Source organism: Desmodus rotundus, chromosome 5 (genome assembly GCF_022682495.2).
Source record: "Desmodus rotundus isolate HL8 chromosome 5, HLdesRot8A.1, whole genome shotgun sequence".
NCBI classification, from domain to species: domain Eukaryota; kingdom Metazoa; phylum Chordata; class Mammalia; order Chiroptera; family Phyllostomidae; genus Desmodus; species Desmodus rotundus.
Genome location: NC_071391.1, coordinates 44,148,517 through 44,170,314, shown reverse-complemented (window position 1 = coordinate 44,170,314; position 21,798 = coordinate 44,148,517). Strand labels below are relative to the sequence as shown.

General features: G+C 39.9%; 2 protein-coding genes across 3 annotated transcripts; one reads left to right on the top strand and one right to left on the bottom strand.

Annotated features, from left to right (window-relative positions):
* Positions 1 to 4,726, top strand: LOC112317646 (olfactory receptor 51I2). 2 transcript variants are annotated; one of them, XM_024574724.3, is made up of 2 exons: positions 1 to 45; positions 3,171 to 4,726. In XM_024574724.3, exon 2 carries the CDS (start codon positions 3,241 to 3,243, stop codon positions 4,177 to 4,179), a length of 939 nt encoding a protein of 312 aa, XP_024430492.2. In that variant the 5' UTR covers positions 1 to 45; positions 3,171 to 3,240; the 3' UTR covers positions 4,180 to 4,726. The 2 variants fall into 2 exon arrangements, with proteins under 2 accessions (XP_024430492.2, XP_045039531.2); XM_045183596.2 differs by having other exon boundaries at positions 29 to 45; positions 3,008 to 4,726.
* Positions 4,727 to 9,489: 4,763 nt separating this feature from the next.
* On the bottom strand, positions 9,490 to 13,297 carry LOC128781105 (olfactory receptor 51I2). The gene has a single exon (XM_053925654.1). The coding sequence runs from the start codon at positions 12,673 to 12,675 to the stop codon at positions 11,731 to 11,733; it is 945 nt and encodes a 314-aa protein (XP_053781629.1). The 5' UTR covers positions 12,676 to 13,297; the 3' UTR covers positions 9,490 to 11,730.
* Between the last annotated feature and the right edge of the window lie 8,501 nt (positions 13,298 to 21,798).

The following is a 21,798-nucleotide window of genomic DNA, read 5'->3' as shown; positions in this document are numbered from 1 at the left end:
GAGATGGATGTGCTGTTCTGTGAAATCTGTCACCTGACTTTTCTGGTGAGTTCTGAAACTCTGAAGGGGTACACTAGATGACTCTCCTGAAGCCTGCTCCAAGAAAGGGTTAAATTGGGACAGGGGTAGGGTGAGGGAGAGACTGGGGTGGAGGTGATCTGATAACAGCATCTTAGAGTGATCAGAGATGCTAGAAAGGTCCCTTGACTTGGGGGTCTTGTTCTGGAACTGCCACTGAATGATTTTGTAACTGTATTTATCTGGCCAGCTCACTTTCCAGAGTCAACTCCTGGGGATGAAAGATTGTCTGATTTATTAACATTGGTTGCAAGGTCAGGGAGGAAAGCAGGACTCAGCACACAGGAAAGGTTCAGAAATCCAGGAGCAAAGTGGTCACAAACTATTATTCCATGACGCAAACCAAAAGCTGAGCCAGGACAAGAGATCAAACTGCTCTTCTATTATATATTGTGCAATAAAATATGTAAAAGTCCCCCAGCTGTTCAAAGAGTAGGAGAAATCAGCTATAAATTCGAGATGAACTATGCATACCTCAGCATTTCTTTTACTATGCATGACGCAGGTTGAAACCTATGGTCTTTAAAGGAGCCTCTCCACACATCCTTCCAACCCCATGTCTACCATGTTCTGCCTTTTTTTTCAGCGTCCTTAGCAAATCTTGGGCATTCTTTGCATGACCAAAAACTAAAAAGTAAACTGAAAGAACATCAGAGCCATAAACTATCTTAGAATATGTTCTTTTAAAATGATAAAGAAGGGTCCACTGAAAAGAGAATCATTTTTCCTAAGCTCGTTCAGCCAGGGCATGTCAGAGCCAGGGTTAAATCTCAGGCCTCCTGACCCCCAGCCCAGGACCTGTCTCCCTAACCCACCTTGGCTCCTGTGTGATTTCAGTTAAAGAAAAGGTGCTGGGTTCCAAATGAAATATAGCCAGAATGGGAGTATTTTCTGCATCATTTTCCCACATAAATTTGAATCTAGCATTCCCTTAGTTCAAAGGGAACTGAGATATCTCCATTCAGAAACGTGTACCTCTATTATCCCTTTTGACTTCTCTAACACCTTAATGATGCCTCAGAGATCTCAGTAAGATGTTAGAGAGTGTTAACAAATTTTTTAATGGAGATTTTATCCCCTACTTGCATGCACAATGAGGCAAGCTCACCTTGTGGGCTTCAGTGTCCACATCTGTGAAGGATGGAGTGACTGATGGGCTGCAAAAGCCCTTGCAGAGTATCTAGGAAATAGCATGTACTCAATAAGCATAGTTTTTCCTTACTGTATTCTTTCCTTCATATGCATCCAGACAACCCAGAACTGGGTATGACAAAGAATGTGAACCTGGGACTGTTCAGGTAGACTTTTTGCCATAAATACTAAAACTTAGGTTTTTATACCCAGAATGATTCTGGCTCTGGCATCACAGATTCCTGCTTTTATTGAAGCCTATTTTCTTCTCCCTTCTCTTTCTGTTTCCTTTACATTAGCTCAATTCTCTTTTGTTTTCTCTGATCACCTCTATGAGGCTCTGTATAAAAAATGGGATTGTAGTTAAGTGGGAGGGACAAGAAACAAACGAGGTCAGTCAGTCCTGGATCCTGAGGAATCCCAGTCCCGGACGGGAGACAGGCATGCACAGACTGAGCTCCTGGACCAGAAGAGATGCGATCAACCCCACAGAGAAGTGGCCCCTGACTCTGTGGGAACCACAGCAAGATCTGAGTTCCATACTGCCAGAGAAAATCCAGGAGGTGTCCTGGGCTGGTAATGTTGCATCACATAGCATCTCTGTGGCTCCCAGGTCCCCCTCCTCCTCCATTTCCATCAACAGGAATCTGGTTATGCTGTGGTCTTGCTTTGCTAGAGGTTGGAGAGGAAGGAGAAGGTGGAAATAGTAGTGTATATTTCTGGAACTCTTCTTCCAAAAGAGGGTACCTTATAAGCCTGAAATTTGTCTTCCAGATGAAAAGCCTTCTAACCTCTCTACCTTCACTCATACTGAGAAAATGAATATGAAATGGTTTCAAACCATTAGGGTGATAGAAAAACAAACTACATACTCACTCTCACAGAGAAACAGTTGTCAGTTAGACTCCAGGAATTGAGGATGTAATAGGTATAAGGAAAACAGTAAATTCGATGCACGGTGGGGAAGCAGCACCTAACTGTGGGTGAGTTAATAACGGGGGGAGGTGGAACTCTACAGACGGGCAGGTGGAAGAGTTGTGGGAGCTTATAACCCTCTGTGTAACCTGAGTGTCATGCACACATAAATGCCACACACAGGCCAATGTGGACTGACCGCAATAGGGCATGTGCGTGTTCGAGAGTATACAAATCAAGAGGTAGTGTGCAAATCCATTTATATAATAAAGATAAAATGGTGAGAGACAGAGAGCTGTGGGTGAGTGTTTCATGAGAATGTGAGTGGGATCTAACAAAAGGCTGGCGTGGAGGGTCATGAGTGGGTCCGTGTGAGTAATGGACACTTTGGGGGCATGACTGTGAGCGTCTGCATGTGGAACAAGGCCCTCCCACAGGCTGCGTGACAGTGCACCTATACAACATTAAGGGAAGAGTCCATAAGTTTTTAACAAGCATGGACAGCTTTGTGCCGCTGTAGAAACATATGGTTTCTCTGTTGCTTTTTTGCAGCGACTCTGACAATGGACCTCTGAGGTCCGGAGACAGTCTTTGCCTCCACACCCTGCAGCCCCTCCCTCTCCCTGCCCAGATACTCAGACACCTCTGGGGAATGTCTCATTAGTCAGTAACAGGTCTAAATTAAACATTTTCAAAGGTATATTTAAATAAATACTTCCAAGTGCTATTGATAATTCAAATTCCTAGTGTTCTTTTAGACATTTCCATTCAATGACTCTTCTAAAACACATTAAAATTGTGAAAATGTAATTTAAATCTTTTCCTTGTAACTAATTGATATTTGTGAAGTATTTGTCAACGTCTTTCTCCTTCCATTAAACAGAGGGAGGTAGTAGCCCAGCCTGTGTGGCCAGATGACCATAAAATATAAAGAAAGGATATTTGCCCACATTTATCCAAGAGCAGTGATTTCACAAATTCATCCATTTCCAACTGTGTAGACATCATCTGTTGTGCCTCTCACTCCTTGGTTTCTTCTACTCCAGTAAGTGCACCTCTCAGGAATCTCCAAGCCCGAAGGTCTCACCCTGAAGAGTGTCCTGGCTTCCTCCTGCCATGGGATTGTTCAATGTCACTCATCCTGCCTCCTTCCTCCTGACTGGCATCCCTGGTCTGGCGAGCTCTCACTCCTGGCTAGCAGGGCCCCTCTGTGTAATGTACACTGTGGCCTTTGGGGGCAACGCAGTGATCTTGCAGGCTGTGCGAATGGAGCCCAGCCTCCACAAGCCCATGTACTACCTCCTGGCCTTGCTGTCCTTCAGTGATGTGGCCATGTCCATGGCCACACTGCCTACTGTCCTCAGAACCTTCTGCCTCAATGCCCGCAACATTACTTTTGATGCCTGCCTCATCCAGATGTTTCTCATTCATTCCTTCTCCATGATGGAATCGGGTATTCTCCTGTCCATGAGCTTGGACCGCTATGTGGCCATTTGCGATCCCTTGCACTATGCCACTGTGCTCACCGATGGAGTCATCGCTGGAATGGGTATTGCTGTGACTGCTCGGAGCTTTGTCACCCTCTTCCCTCTTCCCTTCCTTATCATGAGGCTGCCTATCTGCAGATCCAATGTCCTTTCCCACTCCTACTGCCTGCACCCAGACATGATGAAGCTGGCCTGTGCTGATATCACTGTCAACATCATCTATGGACTCTTTGTGCTTGTATCCACCTTTTGCATGGATCTGGTTTTCATCTTCCTCTCCTATGTGCTCATTCTACGCTCAGTCATGGCCATTGCTTCCCATGAGGAACGGCTCAAAGCTCTCAACACGTGTGTGTCACATATCCTGGCTGTACTTGCATTCTATGTGCCAATGATTGGGGTCTCCATAGTGCACCGCTTTGGGAAGCATGTCCCACATTACATACTTGTCCTCATGTCCAACATCTACCTTTTCCTACCCCCTGTGCTCAACCCTCTCATTTATAGCGCCAAGACAAAGGAGATCCGCCGAGCCATTGTCCACATGTTTCGCCACATCAAAATGTGACCTTTGCTTTTGGCTTTAAAATCTGGGGTTTATTGTAGCCGGCTGTCATCCATTGGTATCATCATGATTATTGTCATCATCGTCATTTCATCATCAAGAACAGCATAGATATGTGTACTGGGGAAAATAAAGTGACAAAACTTGTAACACAACTAACAGTAGTAACTTCAGCAAACATCAATGGCGTTATTAGAAAGATAAGTATCAGAGGCAATTGAGTGATGAGATAAAACTTTACAGAGGAAAGTTGGCCCAAGCTAGGAATCATTTTCTACAATACAATAATATGACTGGTGTAATGATAACTAAACATTGAGTCTTTAAAGTGCCAGGTTCTATTCTCTTCTAAATTATTTGTGTGCATTCATTCACTTATTCTACATCACAGTCCTACGAGGTGCAGAGAATTAAGTCAATTGTTCCGGGTAACACAGATAGTATGTCATTTAAGGGAGATTCACTACTACTCTGGCTCCATAATTTGTACCAGCCTCTCTGTCTACTTGCATCACTATGAACACTACCGTTGCTCTCCTATTAGATGCGCTGTCAGAACTTGCTGTAAGATATATGAACAAACATGACCAGGAAATAGAGTTGACATCTATTTAAAAAAAACAAACTTAAATTCCGCTCTGTTTCTTTATCTGCCCACCACTTAATCCTCCCCAAGAAAAGCAGTGTTCACGAGCTGAACCATAACATTTTTTGACATTGTGCTAGATACATGACCTCTTTCTTTTCCCTTTTGGGGTGTTTAATTTGCTTCCACACAACAACATGATAAGAGACATTAGAAATTGTGTCCTACTAGGATTTCCAGTTACAAAAAGGCCTGGGGTAAGCAAAGTAGAGCATTTACAATTGGGACATTAGAAAATAATTCTTTCAGACCTTCTCTTAGATTGATTTTGCTTGCATACTCTTTCCTTGATATCAGAGAAATAGAATTCAATAAGAAATCTTTTGGCCTAAATTTAGGGGTCTCAGACTAAACTCAGGCTGACTTCTAGACTAAAATAAAGGCAATGCCCTACATGGTCTAACCTAACTCACCAGTGAAACTGGGCCAGAGACCTCACACCAACAGAGCATATAGTTATCTAGAGCTTTTATCTCTGTACGATGCTCTGCTGAGAAAATATCAAGGAGAAGCACCAGGTGCCAGGGGGAGGACACTATTTCTGAACGGAGATAATGTAAACACTTGGGATCCGGTGTTTCCAAAAACACATTCATGAGTTCAATAAGAGATTCACAATATATGTGTCATTGTCCACTAAATAAACCATTTTGAGGGCATGACTGAATATACCTCAGCAAGATTTTATATGAAAAATAATTGAGGTATTAAAGATCTAGAGTCAGAACATGGTCTTAGTCAATTTAAATAATGAGCTTCCTAATTCATGCCAGGAACTATTGCAACATCAAATAATAATGATACTAATGATAATAATGATAATAATGATACTAATGATAATAATTTATAATGCCTTGAGAGTTTAGTTTAAATGAATATGTAGATGCAAAGGCAAGGCTTGGGAAAGCTCCTATATGAATATGAGGGAAACACTTACTGATTCCCACCCCAGGGAGAGATGGGAAGACATTCTTTGACCACAGGCCAAACTCTGAACCCCAATGGTGTAACAGGAGAAAAGATGAAGGGCAGGAGAATGTGAGCCTCTTAGAAGATCCTCTGGCTACTCTCCACTTTATTTCCTTTCTTTTGGCTCCATCATAAATTAGAAACGCTGTTTGTTTACAGAGGATAAGGGAAAAACATTTTTAGGTTTTGTCTCTTCTTTTGAGACAGGTGACATAAGAAAAATTTGAGGCCACTCCTGCACTTTACATTTTAAGGAGGCCTCACTTACAGTCCTGTTTTGGGCTTTAAGCAGAAACTCTCTACGAACTTTTGGTTTAATGAGATTTTTTTTGATTTCATATCTTTTCCCCTCTTGATGGTAAAATACTTAGACTTTGGCCTAGTAAAAAGGAGAAAAGAAATTTTCATACTTCTCCATTTTAAAGATTTTATTTATTTACTTTTAGAGACAGGGGAGGGAGGGAAATATCAATGTGCGGTTGCCTCTCCTACGCCCCCTAATGGGGAGCCTAGCCTGCAAACCCAGGCATGTGCCTTGGGTGGGAATTGAACTGGAGAACTTTCAGTTTGCAGACCAGTGCTCAGTCCACTGAGCAAGGCAATACTTTTATTTTGAGCCACACCAGCCAAGGCAATACTTTTATTTTGAGCCTGGTAGGCCTACCTCTAACCTAAGAAAATGACACACTGAATATGGTCTAGGCTAAGGTAGTGAGGGGACTATTTGGAAGTTAATGAGAAAAAAATTCTGAATAAAAGAATTCATTATTTTGTCTTGCCTTGTCATGGGAGCTTATATCATGCTGTGGGCCCATGCTGGGTGGATTGATGAAGAAAGAGAGAGAGAGAAAAGAAACTAGAACAGAAGACAGAGTAAGAAACAATTCTTGATCTCAGTCCTCATAGTGAAGACTCATAGAAAAGTTAATATAAACAGAATGTGATAAAGAATTGAAAAAAACCCCACAAATCCATATTATGTGGACTTGTATGAAATTAATTCTTATTTAATTTCATACAAGCTGAGGAAGGGCTTGTGAGCCCAGGAAATGGAAACACCTTCAGAAACTGGAGGGTGGTGGAAGAGGGTGACACTCTGGCCCCTGGGCGTGGCAGACCATCAGTCTTACTGTCCAAGCACCACAGAGAGGTCCAGCCTCACTTCACACAGCCATCTCCAGACCTGATCAGCTCTGCTGGGGCAAGTCTGCTACTCTACTACAGTTCCAATTCAGGGGGACCAGAAGTGCGCTTCACCCAGAAACTGCTTTTAAAAGAATAAATAGGAGCAGGGCACAGAGAGTCTATCGTCTTTTATTTTAATAGATAATGTCTTTTTTTATTATTGTTCAATTACAGTTTCCCCTCATTACTCTCCCCTGCCCTATCCACCCCCCACCATCAACTAGCATCAGAGTTAAGGTTATTGGAGATGTGTCCAACTAGGGGTAGGTGGATGTGGTTCGTGTTCATATTTATAAATTTCTTTTTATTTTTCTTTTCTTCTATTATTCATGGAAAAGTTATATATCAAATACATAAAATAAATACAGGAGATATATTATCCATTAAGCAATTATTTTATTGGTTGGTTTTGTACATGTGTAACTCAGGGGTCAGCTGATACCACCTAAGCATTTCACATTTCACTGAAATTTGCATAAACCTCCAATACCCTTCAACAGAAAATATAATCCCCCGACAAAACTTTCTGTAAATTGCTGGAGTTGTGACTCCACTTACCTAAAACACTGGTGTATAAGAGACTGTATCAAAAGTTTAGATGACAGAGATCTCAACTAATAGAAACGCAAAGAACAGAATTAGTTCTTGGACAATCTTGATCTTATATCATTTACTGCCAGTCATGTTTCCTCAGAAAATTTCTCCCCAAACTGTTTTTCAGCCTTCATTCCTCCTGCCCCAAATATGTATTGTAGATACAGTCTTCTACTCAACCCCAGATCTAAAAACTGTGGAGAATTTTGGAGGGAGAGGATATAATTCTGGTGGAAAACTCTTTTTTTCACAAGGTTTTGTTATTTTGTTTGCTTATAAGAAACACAACAGCTTACTTATTTACTTATTCAACAATATTTACTGAAATCTAAAATGCGGCCAGCACAGTATTAGGCCCGAGAGCTCAGTGATTATGGAATTTAGTCACTGGGTTTTGTGAGAGAAACCGACCGGCAAAGAGACGGAAGGAGTATACCCAAGTCTCCTGAGACGTGTTTAATAAATGCATACTTCTTTTCAGGATCCCCTGCAAAACTACATCGTGTTTTGAGTGCGTGCACTGTGATGGGCGATGTGGAGAAGTGTCATTGGTGAGAATGTAGTCATTGTTCACTCGAACTGTGTAAAGCCTTTGTATTTAAGGTAAACATCCTATATCAATGGGCTGGGGTAATAACCGTCCTGCAAGGCAATCTGCATTGTTACAATAGAAAACAGACTATAAACGACCGTGGATCAGAATCAACTTTAATTTTTAGTCTCGATGGTGACAGTCAAATTCTTCTGTAAATCTTAAACAGTTTAGAACTGAAAGAGTGCTAAGTGGCATTTTCTATATTTGACACGATGTTATGAAAACAAAATCTTTTCTGCAATATTAATACAAAAACTGATAGCAGTTTAATAAACAAATTCTTGACTAAGTGTTGAAGAGGCAAGCAAAATAAATCTGAAATCCAAAAAATAGAAATTCCTGCTAAACAAATTTAAAACCTTATGTAACTGTGTTAGGGACACTAGATTTGAAGTATTTCCCATGTCAATTACTTAACTTAATTATGGAGATCGATGGCTTCTTTCAACAGGAACTATCATTCAACACTTAGAACCCAAATATCTATAAGAACATTTTACAAATAAAGTAGAAAAACAAGTTTAGGTTTACTAAGAAAAAAGGATTTGTAAGATACAACTGAGGTATAAATTAGATAATTGGGCACTATTTTAAAACCAATCCTGTTTTCTATTCAATGTCAGTTTTTAAAGAACCCCCTATGTCTTCAGTTCACAAAAAATATTGTACACAAGTTTATACTTTTTCATTTGCTTAAATGTCAGTACACAGCTTGAATCCCACTTTGAACAAATATAACTTACCTCAGAGAGGAAAAGCTTTTTCCAAATCAGGTAATTAAGGAACTGGTCAATATATATTACGCAGCAATAATATATATAATATATATTGTATATGCATATATATGATGCATTACTTTTTCATATTAGAAAATAAGAGCTTTTAATTTTCTGTCTCTTCTGCATGTTTTCTATAATGCATATGTAGCATAAACAGGTTATGTGTACTGTGTGTATGGGCAGACATGTGTGGGCACCCCAGTAGTCCTCATCCAACTACCAACCGGACGCTGAGTCCTGCAACACTGAAAAAAATTTCTGCAGTTATTCCTTATTTATTCAGCGCTGAGCTCAGCACACATGTACTCAACTGATGAGGCACACAGGGAAACATCTCCCAATGTCACATGCCCTTTGTTAGCAGGAACCAGGCTCCGCCCATCTCCACATCCCCAGGGCTCATCACAGACCTCCACCCAGGCTAGCCATCCCAGGTATGCTTGCTAAGAGAACCAGTAAGGGATCACTGCACAATACGCTGATGGAAGTACTTTCCGTGTCACGGTGGCTCCCACTCTCTCTGTCCCCGTGCCTTGTTCTGTGACTTCTCAGTTCTGTAATTAGGATTAAGAGTTGTATTTTTTTAAAAAACAAGCCTAAAAAATACCTAAGTCAGCTATGTGGTTTCTAATATTCAGGTATATATACTGAAGCATGAAGATATAAACCCAAATTTTTTTAACTAAGATTCCCATTTTAAGCATGACTTTAAGGACTGTGGGTGAGTCTTTGTCCTTGATTTATTTTCCCTTTTTTGTTTGCTCATAACTATGTACAGAGTTAGTTTACGATATATTCAGTTTCGTCCCAATATATAAAGGAAGGAAGAAGGTTTTCCGCAGTGACTGGGAAAAGGAGTCTCTGGACCGGGAGGGGATGGCGGGGTAGCTCTTCCAGGTTCATGGCTTTACGGCTCCCCCTGCTGCTGTAGGAACACTCAAAGGAGTCCCTCTCTTTGAGACCACATCTCAGAGCTCTAAGTTTGTTTCTGGAAGATGTCTGGCGCCGTCCTTCTGTTCCAGCCCTAGAACTCTCCATGCCTTTCTCCCAAGAAATGCAAGCAGCTTGAGAAATTTCAGAGCCTGCATCTGCTTCCCATACGAAGGGAGAAGGGAAGCCTTTTCAGCTGTCAGCAGGACCTTCTTTCTCTCTTATTCGAGTGATCTTTATGTTTCATGTGGTTTCCTTCAGGCTGAGGTTATATTCTTTCACAAAAGTCTCTGTGCTGAACATTTCTGAGAATATCAGGTGCTTAGGACCAGAGCTACATTGCTTGATTTGCTCAAGTGCGAAGGACTTGGAACTGGTCAAGATTTCTCCCAGTTTCACCAGTCCATCTCAAAGCCACCTGCCCAGGTGTTTGCCCTCTCCTATTGGGGGTGACTGTTGTGCTTTGTTGTTGTTTTACTTTAAATTTTTGTTATTACCTCCTCTACACTGCTTTCTACCGTATAATTTCTGACCTTGGCTACACCTACCTTGTGCTAGAATACTTGAGGTTTCCCTGTCCTCTACTATTGTTGAAGCTGTTATCTCTAGGATTCTATTCTTTTTTGGGGGGGGGGGGAGATTGGCTAATTTGCACTCAGGAAGTGCTTCCAGGAGATTCATATCTATATTTCTGCTATGTTTAGGGCATCATGTGTCCCTATGGCTTCATTTTAGAAAAGTTATGTTATGATCCTCTGAGAGAAAAGCATGGGAAAGAATGTTTGCTTTAAAAAGTGATAATTTTTTCCCAGTATCTTCCTTCTCCAACCATCCAATAAAATTGAATTACACACCATGAAAGTCCCCACACCTTGTACTTTCCTCTGCCAAGTGGCTGCAAGCCTGCATGGTCTGTGCTGTGTGTGATTTGTATGAATTTACAAAGGATTCCTCTTCTTCATGGCTGTTACTGCCTGAGGATTATACTTTGTGAATTTTCTAATACCCTCCACCCTCCTGTCCTCTCCTCTAGCATATGCTGAAGACGCTGGGCTTGGGTGCTCACTACAGGCCATGTAAGTCCACATCTCCGCAAATCGTGGGTCAAACTCCCAAAGCCTCTAGAGCACACGTTTATCACCATCAACAATAGTATCTACTGGCCTTCGTCCATGTAGAGTGTCTGTAGCTCCCTAGGAGAAAGTTAGTCCTCTCCCCGTCATGCACGAGGGATGGCAACATATAATTTTTTCAAAAACTTTTTCTGATTTTAAATTTATAAATTTCAGGTGTTCCATGGTTTATAGTTCATAGTTAATATGGCAAGCATATATGTTTCTTTTTATAAGAGTCGGGAATGCTCTTACTTACTTCAAAGTGTACACTTAATCAGAGCTACTGTATAACATTAATTTTTTAAATGTAAAGATACTCAAAACTATTATTCCTTTAAAAAGTATTGAGTGATACCTATGATCTCCAGTAACATAATACCTAACCACACTATGGTTGATATCTACACAATAGTTTTTTGAAATTTATTTGAAAATACAGATGTTACTAGTATATTGGGACTAATAAAAGGGTATAATTAAAGACCCACTTCCTTGTTAGGTCTGAGGAAAGCTATTTTTGGCAAACTGTTGACACATTTAATTACAAGGTAAGACAGCCTGATATTATGAGTTGTGGGTTATCACCAGACTATACCATACAACTGATTGCAGATAACAAATTGTAGGTCCATGTATGGAAGGAAATCGAAATCCTCCAAAGGACTAAGTTAGTACACACAAAAATCAGCAATAACAAAAAAAGTCATAGGGTACCTGGCTTTCCAGGAGCTTTCTCCCTGGTCACAGCCTAGATCCCAGGAACATCTTGCGTAGCCTTTTACGAATCTCCTTGGTCTTAATAGAATAAATAATTGGGTTGAGCATTGGAGGCACAAAGAGATAAACCAAGGATATGAACTTGTGCACATACTCAGGGGAATGTTTTCCAAATCGATGAACCATGGATACACTAACCATGGGCACATAAAAGATGAGCACAGCACAGATGTGGGACACACATGTGTTGAGGGTCTTAAGCCTTTCCTCCTTGGAGGCAATGGCCAACACAGAGCGCAGTATGAGAACATAGGAGAGGAGGATGAGCACTGAGTCTACACCTAAGGCAGAGATAACAATGAACAGGCCATATATGCTGTTGATGGTGGTATCTTCACAGGGCAAGTGGATGAGGTCTGGGTGCAAGCAGTAGGAATGGGTGAGCACATTGGACTTACAAAAGGGCAGCCTCTTCAAAAGGAAAGGCAGTGGGAACACCATGAAGAAGCTGCGGATGACGATGGATATGCCCATGTGAGCCACGCGGATATCAGTGAGCACAGTGGAATAACGCAAGGGGTTACAGATGGCCACATAGCGGTCGAAACTCATAACCAGCAGGATCCCAGACTCTGTCCAGGAGAAAAAGTGGATGAAGAACATCTGGGTCAGGCAGGCACCAAAGGCAATGTCTGGGGCATGAAAGCACAAGGCAGCCAGTACAGAGGGCAATGTAGAAAAGGACACACCCAGGTCATTGACAGACAGCAGAGACAGGAAGTAATACATCGGCTGGTGCAAGCTGTGCTCCTCCTTTATGATGAAGAGAATTAGGATGTTGCCCAGGATGGAGATAATATAAAGCAGCAAAAGGAGGGCAGTTAACCAGTGCTCCAGGCCCTCCATCTCTGGGAAGGCTGTTAGTGTGAAGCTGGCAGTGCTTGAGACGTTAGTCCCAAAACTTTTCATGAGGATCCCTGAGTGGCTTTTAGGGAAATACAACCAAAGTGAAGTGAAGTCAGACAGTGGAATATATAAAGACAAAATATTTCTTCAGTGCTGGAAAAAGGTTTTGCCCTTTTTCTCTACTAAATGCCATCTACCACCTTCTTCAAGAAGCGAGATACACTATGTCCTCCATGAAGTCCTCCCTTAAGGCTCTCCACTTACTAATGCATTCCCCATTGTACAAGCGATGACTTTTTCTGTCTGTATTCTGAGCTGTGTTTTTTTTCTTGTCTGCATTGAAGCATCACTCCACCTCCTCATCTTCTCTTTGTTGCTTGACCTCCGCACTTATTCACCAAGGGTCCAGAATCTCATGCTTCTTCACTACTGATTGCTCCTGGTTTTTCTCTCTGGCATGTTTACGTGTATTTTCTCTCTTTAGATTAAAGATTCTCAAACTGTGCTGCATGTTGGGATCACTTGAGGAACCTTAAAACTTTCTCTGTTTTTGCTTGGGCCTTGCTCCTATCAGTTAAATCAGAAGATCTAGCAGTGGAACTCCAGAATCAGTATTTTTTAAAATTTCCCAAGGGATTCCAATAAGCAGGCAAGTTTGAAAACTAAAGGTTTAGATCATTTCTGAGCTTCATATATGTCCTACCTCATAAAACTTCTTTCAGGATTTCCTGTCATAGGAAACAAAGAACAAAAAAACTCTCTTTATTCCCTTCACATATTTTTCCAGTAATCACTTATTTCTCTGCTCTGTTTATAACTAATATTTTCAAAATTACTTTCCATGGAAAATGTCCGTCTAATCTCTCTTCTGTGGGGCAATGGTCACACATGTATGTCTCTGGCTCAGACTTCTTGTATCTCTGGACTCCAGCCTTCAACTACCTATCACTTGAAATAGCTCATCAGCATCTCAAACATAACCAATGCAAAACTGAACATTTTAGTAATCATCACATTTGATCTTCTCCAATATGTATCATTTCATAAAAATTTATCATCGTCTATTCACCAGGCCATAAAAACCCAGGAGGTATCTCTCACTCTCTCATTCCCAGATCTAATTAATCTATTACCACCTTCCCAAACTATACTTATCACTGGCTGTCTTCTCTATGTCACTTCCAACTGCAATTCATCCCTCAGCATCCTTAACCTCCTGGTTTCTGCAAGACCTTCCTTGCTGACTGACCAGCTTACTTTCATGCCCCTCTCTAATCCATTCTCCACAAAACAGCCAAATTATTTGTTTAGAAAATAAACCAAATAATGTTGCACTCCCACTAAATACCTTTCAATGGCTTCCCTCCCTTTTTGAAATAAAATTTAATGAGAATTCAAGCATCCTTTCTATGGCAAACAGCTACATTAGTACTACCTGGGAACGTATCTTACAGCTATTCTCAGCATTCATTACTTCTCTGCTCATGGGTATGTGTCCCTTTTGTATATCTTCATATATTTTTTTCTTTGACTTTTATCACACTTTAGAATTACAATGAATTGTTACATTTGGTTATTTGATTAACATCTTTCTCCCCCAATAACTTGTAAGTTCCCATAATTATCTGATTTTCTTCTCATTCTGTCCTTAATGCTTACTGGTCACTGGGCATAGAGCCCTGGATTAGGACTCAGGGATTGCCCGTTCTATTTCTAATCAATAAATATGGATTAAGTAAACTATCTTAAGAAGAAGGTATTACAAACTTCTTCAAATATTTGTACCCTAGTGACTTCAAGATTTTGGAGCTATGAATGAGATTTCTATAGGCCTTGGTAAGGGAAGAGCTGAAGTCCCAACTTACCTCTGCAGCAGCTCCAGTAGATGGGAGGAGAGAGGTAGGTGAAGTGTTTACCAGGGAAGAAACACTGAGAACTCAGCTCACTCTGCACTCAGCCTCCCTGCCAGCTTCCACCCCCTCCAAGCCCTGAGCTATAAAACTGCCTGTTAACAGTCCCCTGGGCCCAGTATGTCCCACTGCAGAGAGGTGGCTGGGGCAGCAGGAAATGCAAAAAATTTTGTGTGGGTGGCTCCTCTGTGATGTGGCACTTCTTTGAAGCTGTGAGATTTCAAAGAAACTAAGAGTTAGAACTTGATTGTTATTTATTTTTTGGAAGAGGATCTGATGCCCAGAAACAACTCATTCAGTAAGTGAAAAACAGAGCTAGCTTGAATCCCAGACCCTCTGACTCTCATAGCAAGTTTGGAAGAGAGGCAGTTGTCACATCACAGCCCTTCCAATTTACTTCCCATATTACAAAAATATTTTCAAGTACAATTACATCATATTATTTCCACTGCCAGTAAAGTCCAAACTTTTGTATGGGCCTCTGCTGTCACTGCCTTCCTATCAACCTTTATCTTGAGCCATTTCCCCTTTGTTGTTTCTACTGCAACCGTAATTATCTCCAGTTCCTTGACTATGCAAGGCTTATTACTCCATCCTCATGGTCTTCACAGATGCTGCTTCCCATGTCTTGGAAGCTTTCCCCAGTCACCTCTCCTTCTCGCCAGCCTCTTATCCACCAGCTGTTAGCTTAAACTGGAAGATTTACACTAAACGGAAGGGTCCCCTAACCTCTTAGCCTAATTAATGTTTAGATAACCTTCTCTATTGCTCTTTTCTAGAAACTCGCAGTGTTGTGATTGTGTGATTTAATGTAAACAATGTTATTTGTTCCATGCCTCTCTCCTACATTAATATGTAAGTTCCATGAAAAGTGAGTCTATGTCTTTCTTATTCTTCAGTATACTCAAAGCACTCAGCATGGTGTTGAGCAAATAGTAGGCATGCAACTAATACTTCTGCCATAATTAACCCAGTCAGAAAAACAGCCTCAGCCTTCTTTCCATAAATGTCTTCAAAATGGGTTACTCTGCTATTGGTGAATCACATGTTAAGGAACATACAACATGAACACACCTATTCAATCGATTGTTTTTCTGGTCAGTGTGTCTGGATACCTATTAGCCCCACAGGGTAGAATGACCCACAGTTAGGTATTTACTTAAACAAATTTACATATTTTTGTCCAATGTGAATCTAAAACATCTTTTCATTTCTCGATAGAATCTTTATAAAGTATCTGATTCACTTCTCAACTTAATTAATCCAAGACAACGTGCACTAGAGAAATCTTTGACCCCACAGGCTGTGTTAGAGGCCCCTTCTCCGGGCTACCACAGACAGTACTCCTGGCATCTTATCTCCCTGGACTGTAGCCGTTGCTATTTGTGTACACTGACTGAGCCCTTTGTGTGTTGGTTTGCCCCACTAACTTATTTAAAATGGATGAGCCCCCTTTGTGTCTGGTATCTTGCATTTCTCCAGCCCAAACTAAGACCATCATTGTTAGATACATTTAGCTTTAGAAGGCAATACGAGAAAGGCCAAGAACTGCAAAAGGTTTCAAAGCTGTGTCACCAACTCAAAGTCACACTAGTCTTGAACTTGGGAAAGAGCTGCCTGGGTTCAGCTCCTGGGCCTTTACTTATAATCTGTGCTTCTGTGTCTTTACCTGGGAAACAAAAATAATAATTTTGCCTGCATCATAGGCTGCTGATAGCAGCTAATAAGTTTTTAATAATGAACTTTGAACTGTGACTAGCACATATTAAGCCACCAAGTAATGTTATCTCTAGTATTACTTCAGAGCTGGTAAAATGAACATGAGAGATTTTAAAAGACTAATCTAAGTAGCTCAGTTGAACTAAGAGATCAAGTGAGGCTAGTCCTGACCTCAAGCCTGCCACAGATAAATATTCTGTCATTTTGTTTTAAACTAATTATCTGATATTAGTTTTTGACTACAGCATAAACATTCTGGCTGGCACAGGCTTCTGATGAATGGGATGGGGGGAGTAAATGTTCAGTGTGCTCCTGATGTGCACCAGGTAGGATGAGTCTCTTGGGGCCCAGAACCAGGCCCTCAGAGATAGAAGTATTCGTCCTCTACAGCCCACAGCCACACCTGGAGGAGATTTGGCTTCCCTTCGAAAAGGAACTGTTTATTCCTTGAGCTGGAAAACACCTCCATGGGGAGCCAGCTGGAGCACTCAGAGCTCGCAGCCCTACAGCTCACTCCTAGGACTGCTCACATTATTCTCATTTGCTTTGATTCCTCTCTCTCTCCCCCTTTCTCCCTCTCTCCCTCTCTCTCTCCCCCTCTCCCTGTCACACACACACACATTTTATATTAAAAAATAAATTTTTTCTCACTAAACAGACTACTAATGAAACTTCTGTCAATGCTTCCAAATACTTTTATATGCAAATATATGACTATTGAACAATAATATTGTATGTTTGTGTTTTAAAGAAAATTAAGATGCCCAGCTAGCTCAGTCAGTAGAGCATGAAACTCTTAAAGAATATTGTAACCATGCCAGAAATATTATCTGAAAAATATTTGATTTCAAATACTACTTTGCAATGGTTTATACATTCTTTTAAGCTATGCTATACTAGAAATCTGTTGTGGTAGCCATATCTTCTATTTTAATTAGTGTAACTTTCTAATTTTTTTTATGTTTTAGCATTTGGGAGATCACTTTCATTCTTGTCCAATTTCTTAACTTTTTAGAACATATGATGGAGGGTAATCTCAATTGTACAGTAATACTAAATTACTTTAAAATTATGTTGTTTTATGAAAACAATACTCACAATTAAGTAAACTGAATTCGAGAAAAAATGATACCTTTAATATTTGTTTAATCTTCCACCAAGTCACATGCTTTGTGTCCATTCAAGTTTATTTGTAACCTATCAATAATAGTTAAAGTTTTTTCCATAAAATTTCCCATTAAAATATTACTGAGGTGAATTAATTTTTAAGTTTGATAATTGAAGGACTTAATAACTAAAATACTTGTGTTTTCGAAGTCACTAGTTTTGTATTACTATGTTATATTTGGAAAATTTTTTCATTTTTTTTAATTGTCGGGGGGCTTTAACGCAGCCCCCCAGGTTCCGCCACGGCGGAAGAAAAAGACTACCAAGACATGATCTGCTTGGGGAGGAAAGGTGGCCTTTTCTCTCAAGGGGAGAAGGGCCCTGAGCCTCTCTCTCCAGGGGGTTTTATTAGGTTCATTCGCATAGGAATACAGATAAAGCTCATCAATCATTGTCAGTCAGTAAGGGTTAAACAATACAAGATTTACAGAGAACTCTGAGGGCTTATTCTGAGTTACAGCCAATTAGTTAGAGGGCCATAAAACTTTAGGCGCCAGACTCATCTCAGGTCTGGACCCTTATCTCTTAAACTGAGGGTACAAATTAAGTAGGTTTCACAGGAATGTATGTATTTTTCTTAGGCCTGATTCCCCAGGGAATCCGCCCCTCCCAGCACAGGACTGCACTGCCCTCTGTTATTGCTTCAGGCTTAAGTCAGGCAAGGGAAGTAAGGAAGCCAAGAGATTAGGAGACTTCTTGCCGACAGAATGAGGACTCAGGCTATTTCAAAGCCAAGGGGCGAGGGTCCATCACCCCCTTTTTCCACAGCCCCCCGAGTCCTTCCCTGCGGGCCTCTTCCGTGACCAGAACCTGTCTTAGGTTGATCCTCCCTTGAGGATTCTTACCCGTCATTGGCTAACTGGCCAAGCTCAGGGCCAAGCAGGGTGAAGTGGGCAGAGGTGGTGCCCCTGCCAGGGAGACAAGCTTTGTCTCCGTAGTGGTTTATGGTCCCAACTCTGACTCAGCCTTAACCATGAGGGGTTATAGCAACTGAAACCAGGCAGAGCAGTTCCCAACATTTAATGACTTAATGTCTTCATTAAAATAGTAAAGTCCTCTAGAATACCCACAGACACACACAGTCCTTCCTTCTCCCTCTGCCCAGTCTGGGGTACCGTATCTCAGGAAAAGAAGTAGAAGTCCATGATTCAGGCTCCCGGCACCATCAGCTGTGTTGCTGCCACGGGGTCCCCACTCTGCTAAAGCCACATGGTTCTTTCTCCCTCTCCTTCACCAAAGCTGCGTGCTCCTCTGAATTTTTTCAAATTTTGATAACCTTCCCATTTTAAGCCTTAGTGCTTCCTGGATCCACAATTTACATCACTTGCAAATGATTGTATTACAGTTACATTCATTTATTTATCTAATCCATAAGTATTGATTGAAATCTACTAAATAATTTGTATAATGTTAAGCTCTAGGGACAATTTTGGTTACTTTCACAGTAACCAAATTATAATAAGTGTTGCGTACTTCTTATATGACAAGCAAGGTACCAAGTATCTTACAGACATAATCTCTAAACTATAAAAACACAACAATCTGGGGATTTTTGTAGCAATTTTACAAATGAGTCAATTGAGGCTCAGGGAGATTGGAGTTTTTCCAAGGTCTTGATAGAACTTAAGAAAAGTTGACACTCTTTCTAATATTAACAAATAATTCATTCTTTCAAGAAGCTTAAGATTCAAATAGGGAGCCGCGTACAGGAGAAGACAGAATCATATCTAGGTGCTGTGGTATAACTCTACATGAATACATTTGAAGTATATAAAATAATGAAATATTTGTTTTACCAAGCAGATGGAGGGCAGGTAATAAAGAAGTGGTGGAAATGCTGAGTCAGTGTCTGGCTCATGGTATTTGTCTAATAAATTTTTTGATGAACAATTAGAATGATATGTAGTTTCCAAGTATATAAAAATAGACAAGATATTCCAAGGAAAGCTGATCAAAACAAAAATACAGAGGCATAAAGTAACTTGCTGGTTTCACAATCACATGTAGCTTCATTAGCTGGAACAAACTTATTTCTGAGGGGTGGGGGATGTGTTTAGGGGTAGGGAAACTTAAGAAATGAATATAATAGTGATATTATTAAGGTACATGTTGAGGGATTTGGACTTTGTCTTTAAGCAATAGGTGCCATTTAAGACTATGAATGTTCTATAATCATATTCTTTAGGGAGATTTTTCTGGCTCCAGCTTGGAAAAGTGAGAAAAAAGAATGGTGAACAGGGACATCAGTTTGGAGATATTGCCAGGGTGAACTGAGGTGTAACAATGAAGGCCCCAAATAAGGTAACAACAGTGGTGAAGTAGAGGCAAAGATTGGATAAGCCAAAGTCTAATTAGAATTTTGAGGACTTAGTATCCAGTTACAGATAACGGGGTAAGGTAAAAGAGTTCATTTCTGTCTCAAGGTTTGTGACATTACTAAAGGAGTCCCCTACAAATTAGTAAATAACAATGTCCAAAAAGGCAAAATTGTTTTCCCTTTATTTTAACCAGCAAGTATACAATTTAACATGTAAAGAAAATATACAGATAATTTTTTCTTCATTTTTTTACAGGATGGAATTTTTTCTCATTAGATACATTTTCTGGAATCAGCTATTATTTATATTTTTGCATTATTTCACTCATGAACACGAATCATATTAAGAGATTTTGGAAAACTGTGTCTCTTTTTTAATTGTAGGATATGTGTCAATTATTCTTTGTGGACTTATTAAAAAATTAATTATTGAATTACTTCTACTCTTTCCCATTTACTTTCATCACTTCTTTATTTTAACTTTTATAATTATATTACATAGATTTGTATTCTTCTATAATATTATAAATTGAATGCTGAATTTCTTAACTTCCACTCCTTTGTTTTTCATAAAACTACTACCCAAATTTACCAAATGTTATTTTTACTGAAAGTTAGAATATTTAATACAATTCACATGCAATTACATTGATCTCATCCTAAAAGCTGGGTGGACAGTGTGTGTCATTGAAATAAATATTGACATGCATAGCTAGAGCCAGTGTATCATACATACTTTATTTTAACCAATATTCTTTTGATGTATTTATTTTATATCATTCTGATAAGAACACTCAACATGAGAGTTACCCTCTTAAAAGTTTTAAGTGCGCAATACACTATCATTGAGTATAGGTACAACGTTCCATAGCAAATCTCTACATACAGCTTATCCACCTTGTTTAACTAAAACTGTATGCCTATTGGCCAGTAACTCCTCATTTCCCCCTTCCCCAGACACTGATAATCATCATTTCACTCTTTAATTCTATCAATTTGCTTATTTTTCTAGTTCATATAAATGAAATCATAGAGTATTTATCTTTCTGTGTCTGGCTTATTTCACTTAGCACGATATCCTCAAAGCCGTCCGTGTTGTTGCATACTGCAGAATTTTCTTCTTGAAGGCTAGACTAGTATTCCACTTATGTGTATACCATATTTTATTTATTCATTTATTGGTTGATAAACATTTAGTCTTTTCCATAGTCTGAATTTTGTAATTGGTGCTCTATTGAATATGGAAGCGCTGATGGCTACTTGAGATCCTATTTCATTTATTTCCAATATATACCCAAAAGTGAGATCAATGCATCGTATGGTTATAACACCAAAAGCAGAGGAAACAAAAGTAAAACTAAACAAGTGGGACTATATCAGCCTAAAAAGTTTATGCACAACAAAGAAAACAACCAACATAGAATAAAGGCAACCCATGAAACAGAAAATATTGGCAAACCACATATCTGATAAGGGGGTAGTTTGTAAACTATATAAGAAACTTTTTACAATTCAATAGAAAAAGAACAAATAACCTGACTTTAAAGTGGGTTAAGGAGTTGGATAGCCATTCTACCAAAGAAGACACACAAATGACACACAATATATGAAAAATGTTCCATGTCTCTATTTAACAAAAAATGCATATGGAAACCACAGAAATTACCAGTTCACACTGGTCAAGATGACTATTTATCGAGAAAACAAAAGGAAATAAATGTTGGCAGGGATGTGGAGGGATCTGGACACTTCACACTGTTGGGGGCAATGTGAAATCGTGCCTCTGCCAAAAACTGGAGAAAAGAATCCTTCACCCATTGTGGAACTATTTCCATGGTAACAAGCAGTTTTCTTTGTGATGATTCACTTTAAACAATAATGATGAAAACACATCTTGACAAGTTTGGGGACTGATTATGAGAATGTCCATTTTGAATTAAAATAAACAGAAAAATTGAGCAATGTTTTTGCTGAATTATGACCCAGTTTACCTTGCCAAAGCATGTGGACTGGAATGTTAACGAGTGCCAAGATATCACCAAACATCAGGTGGCAGAAGTCCTAACAGTAGGT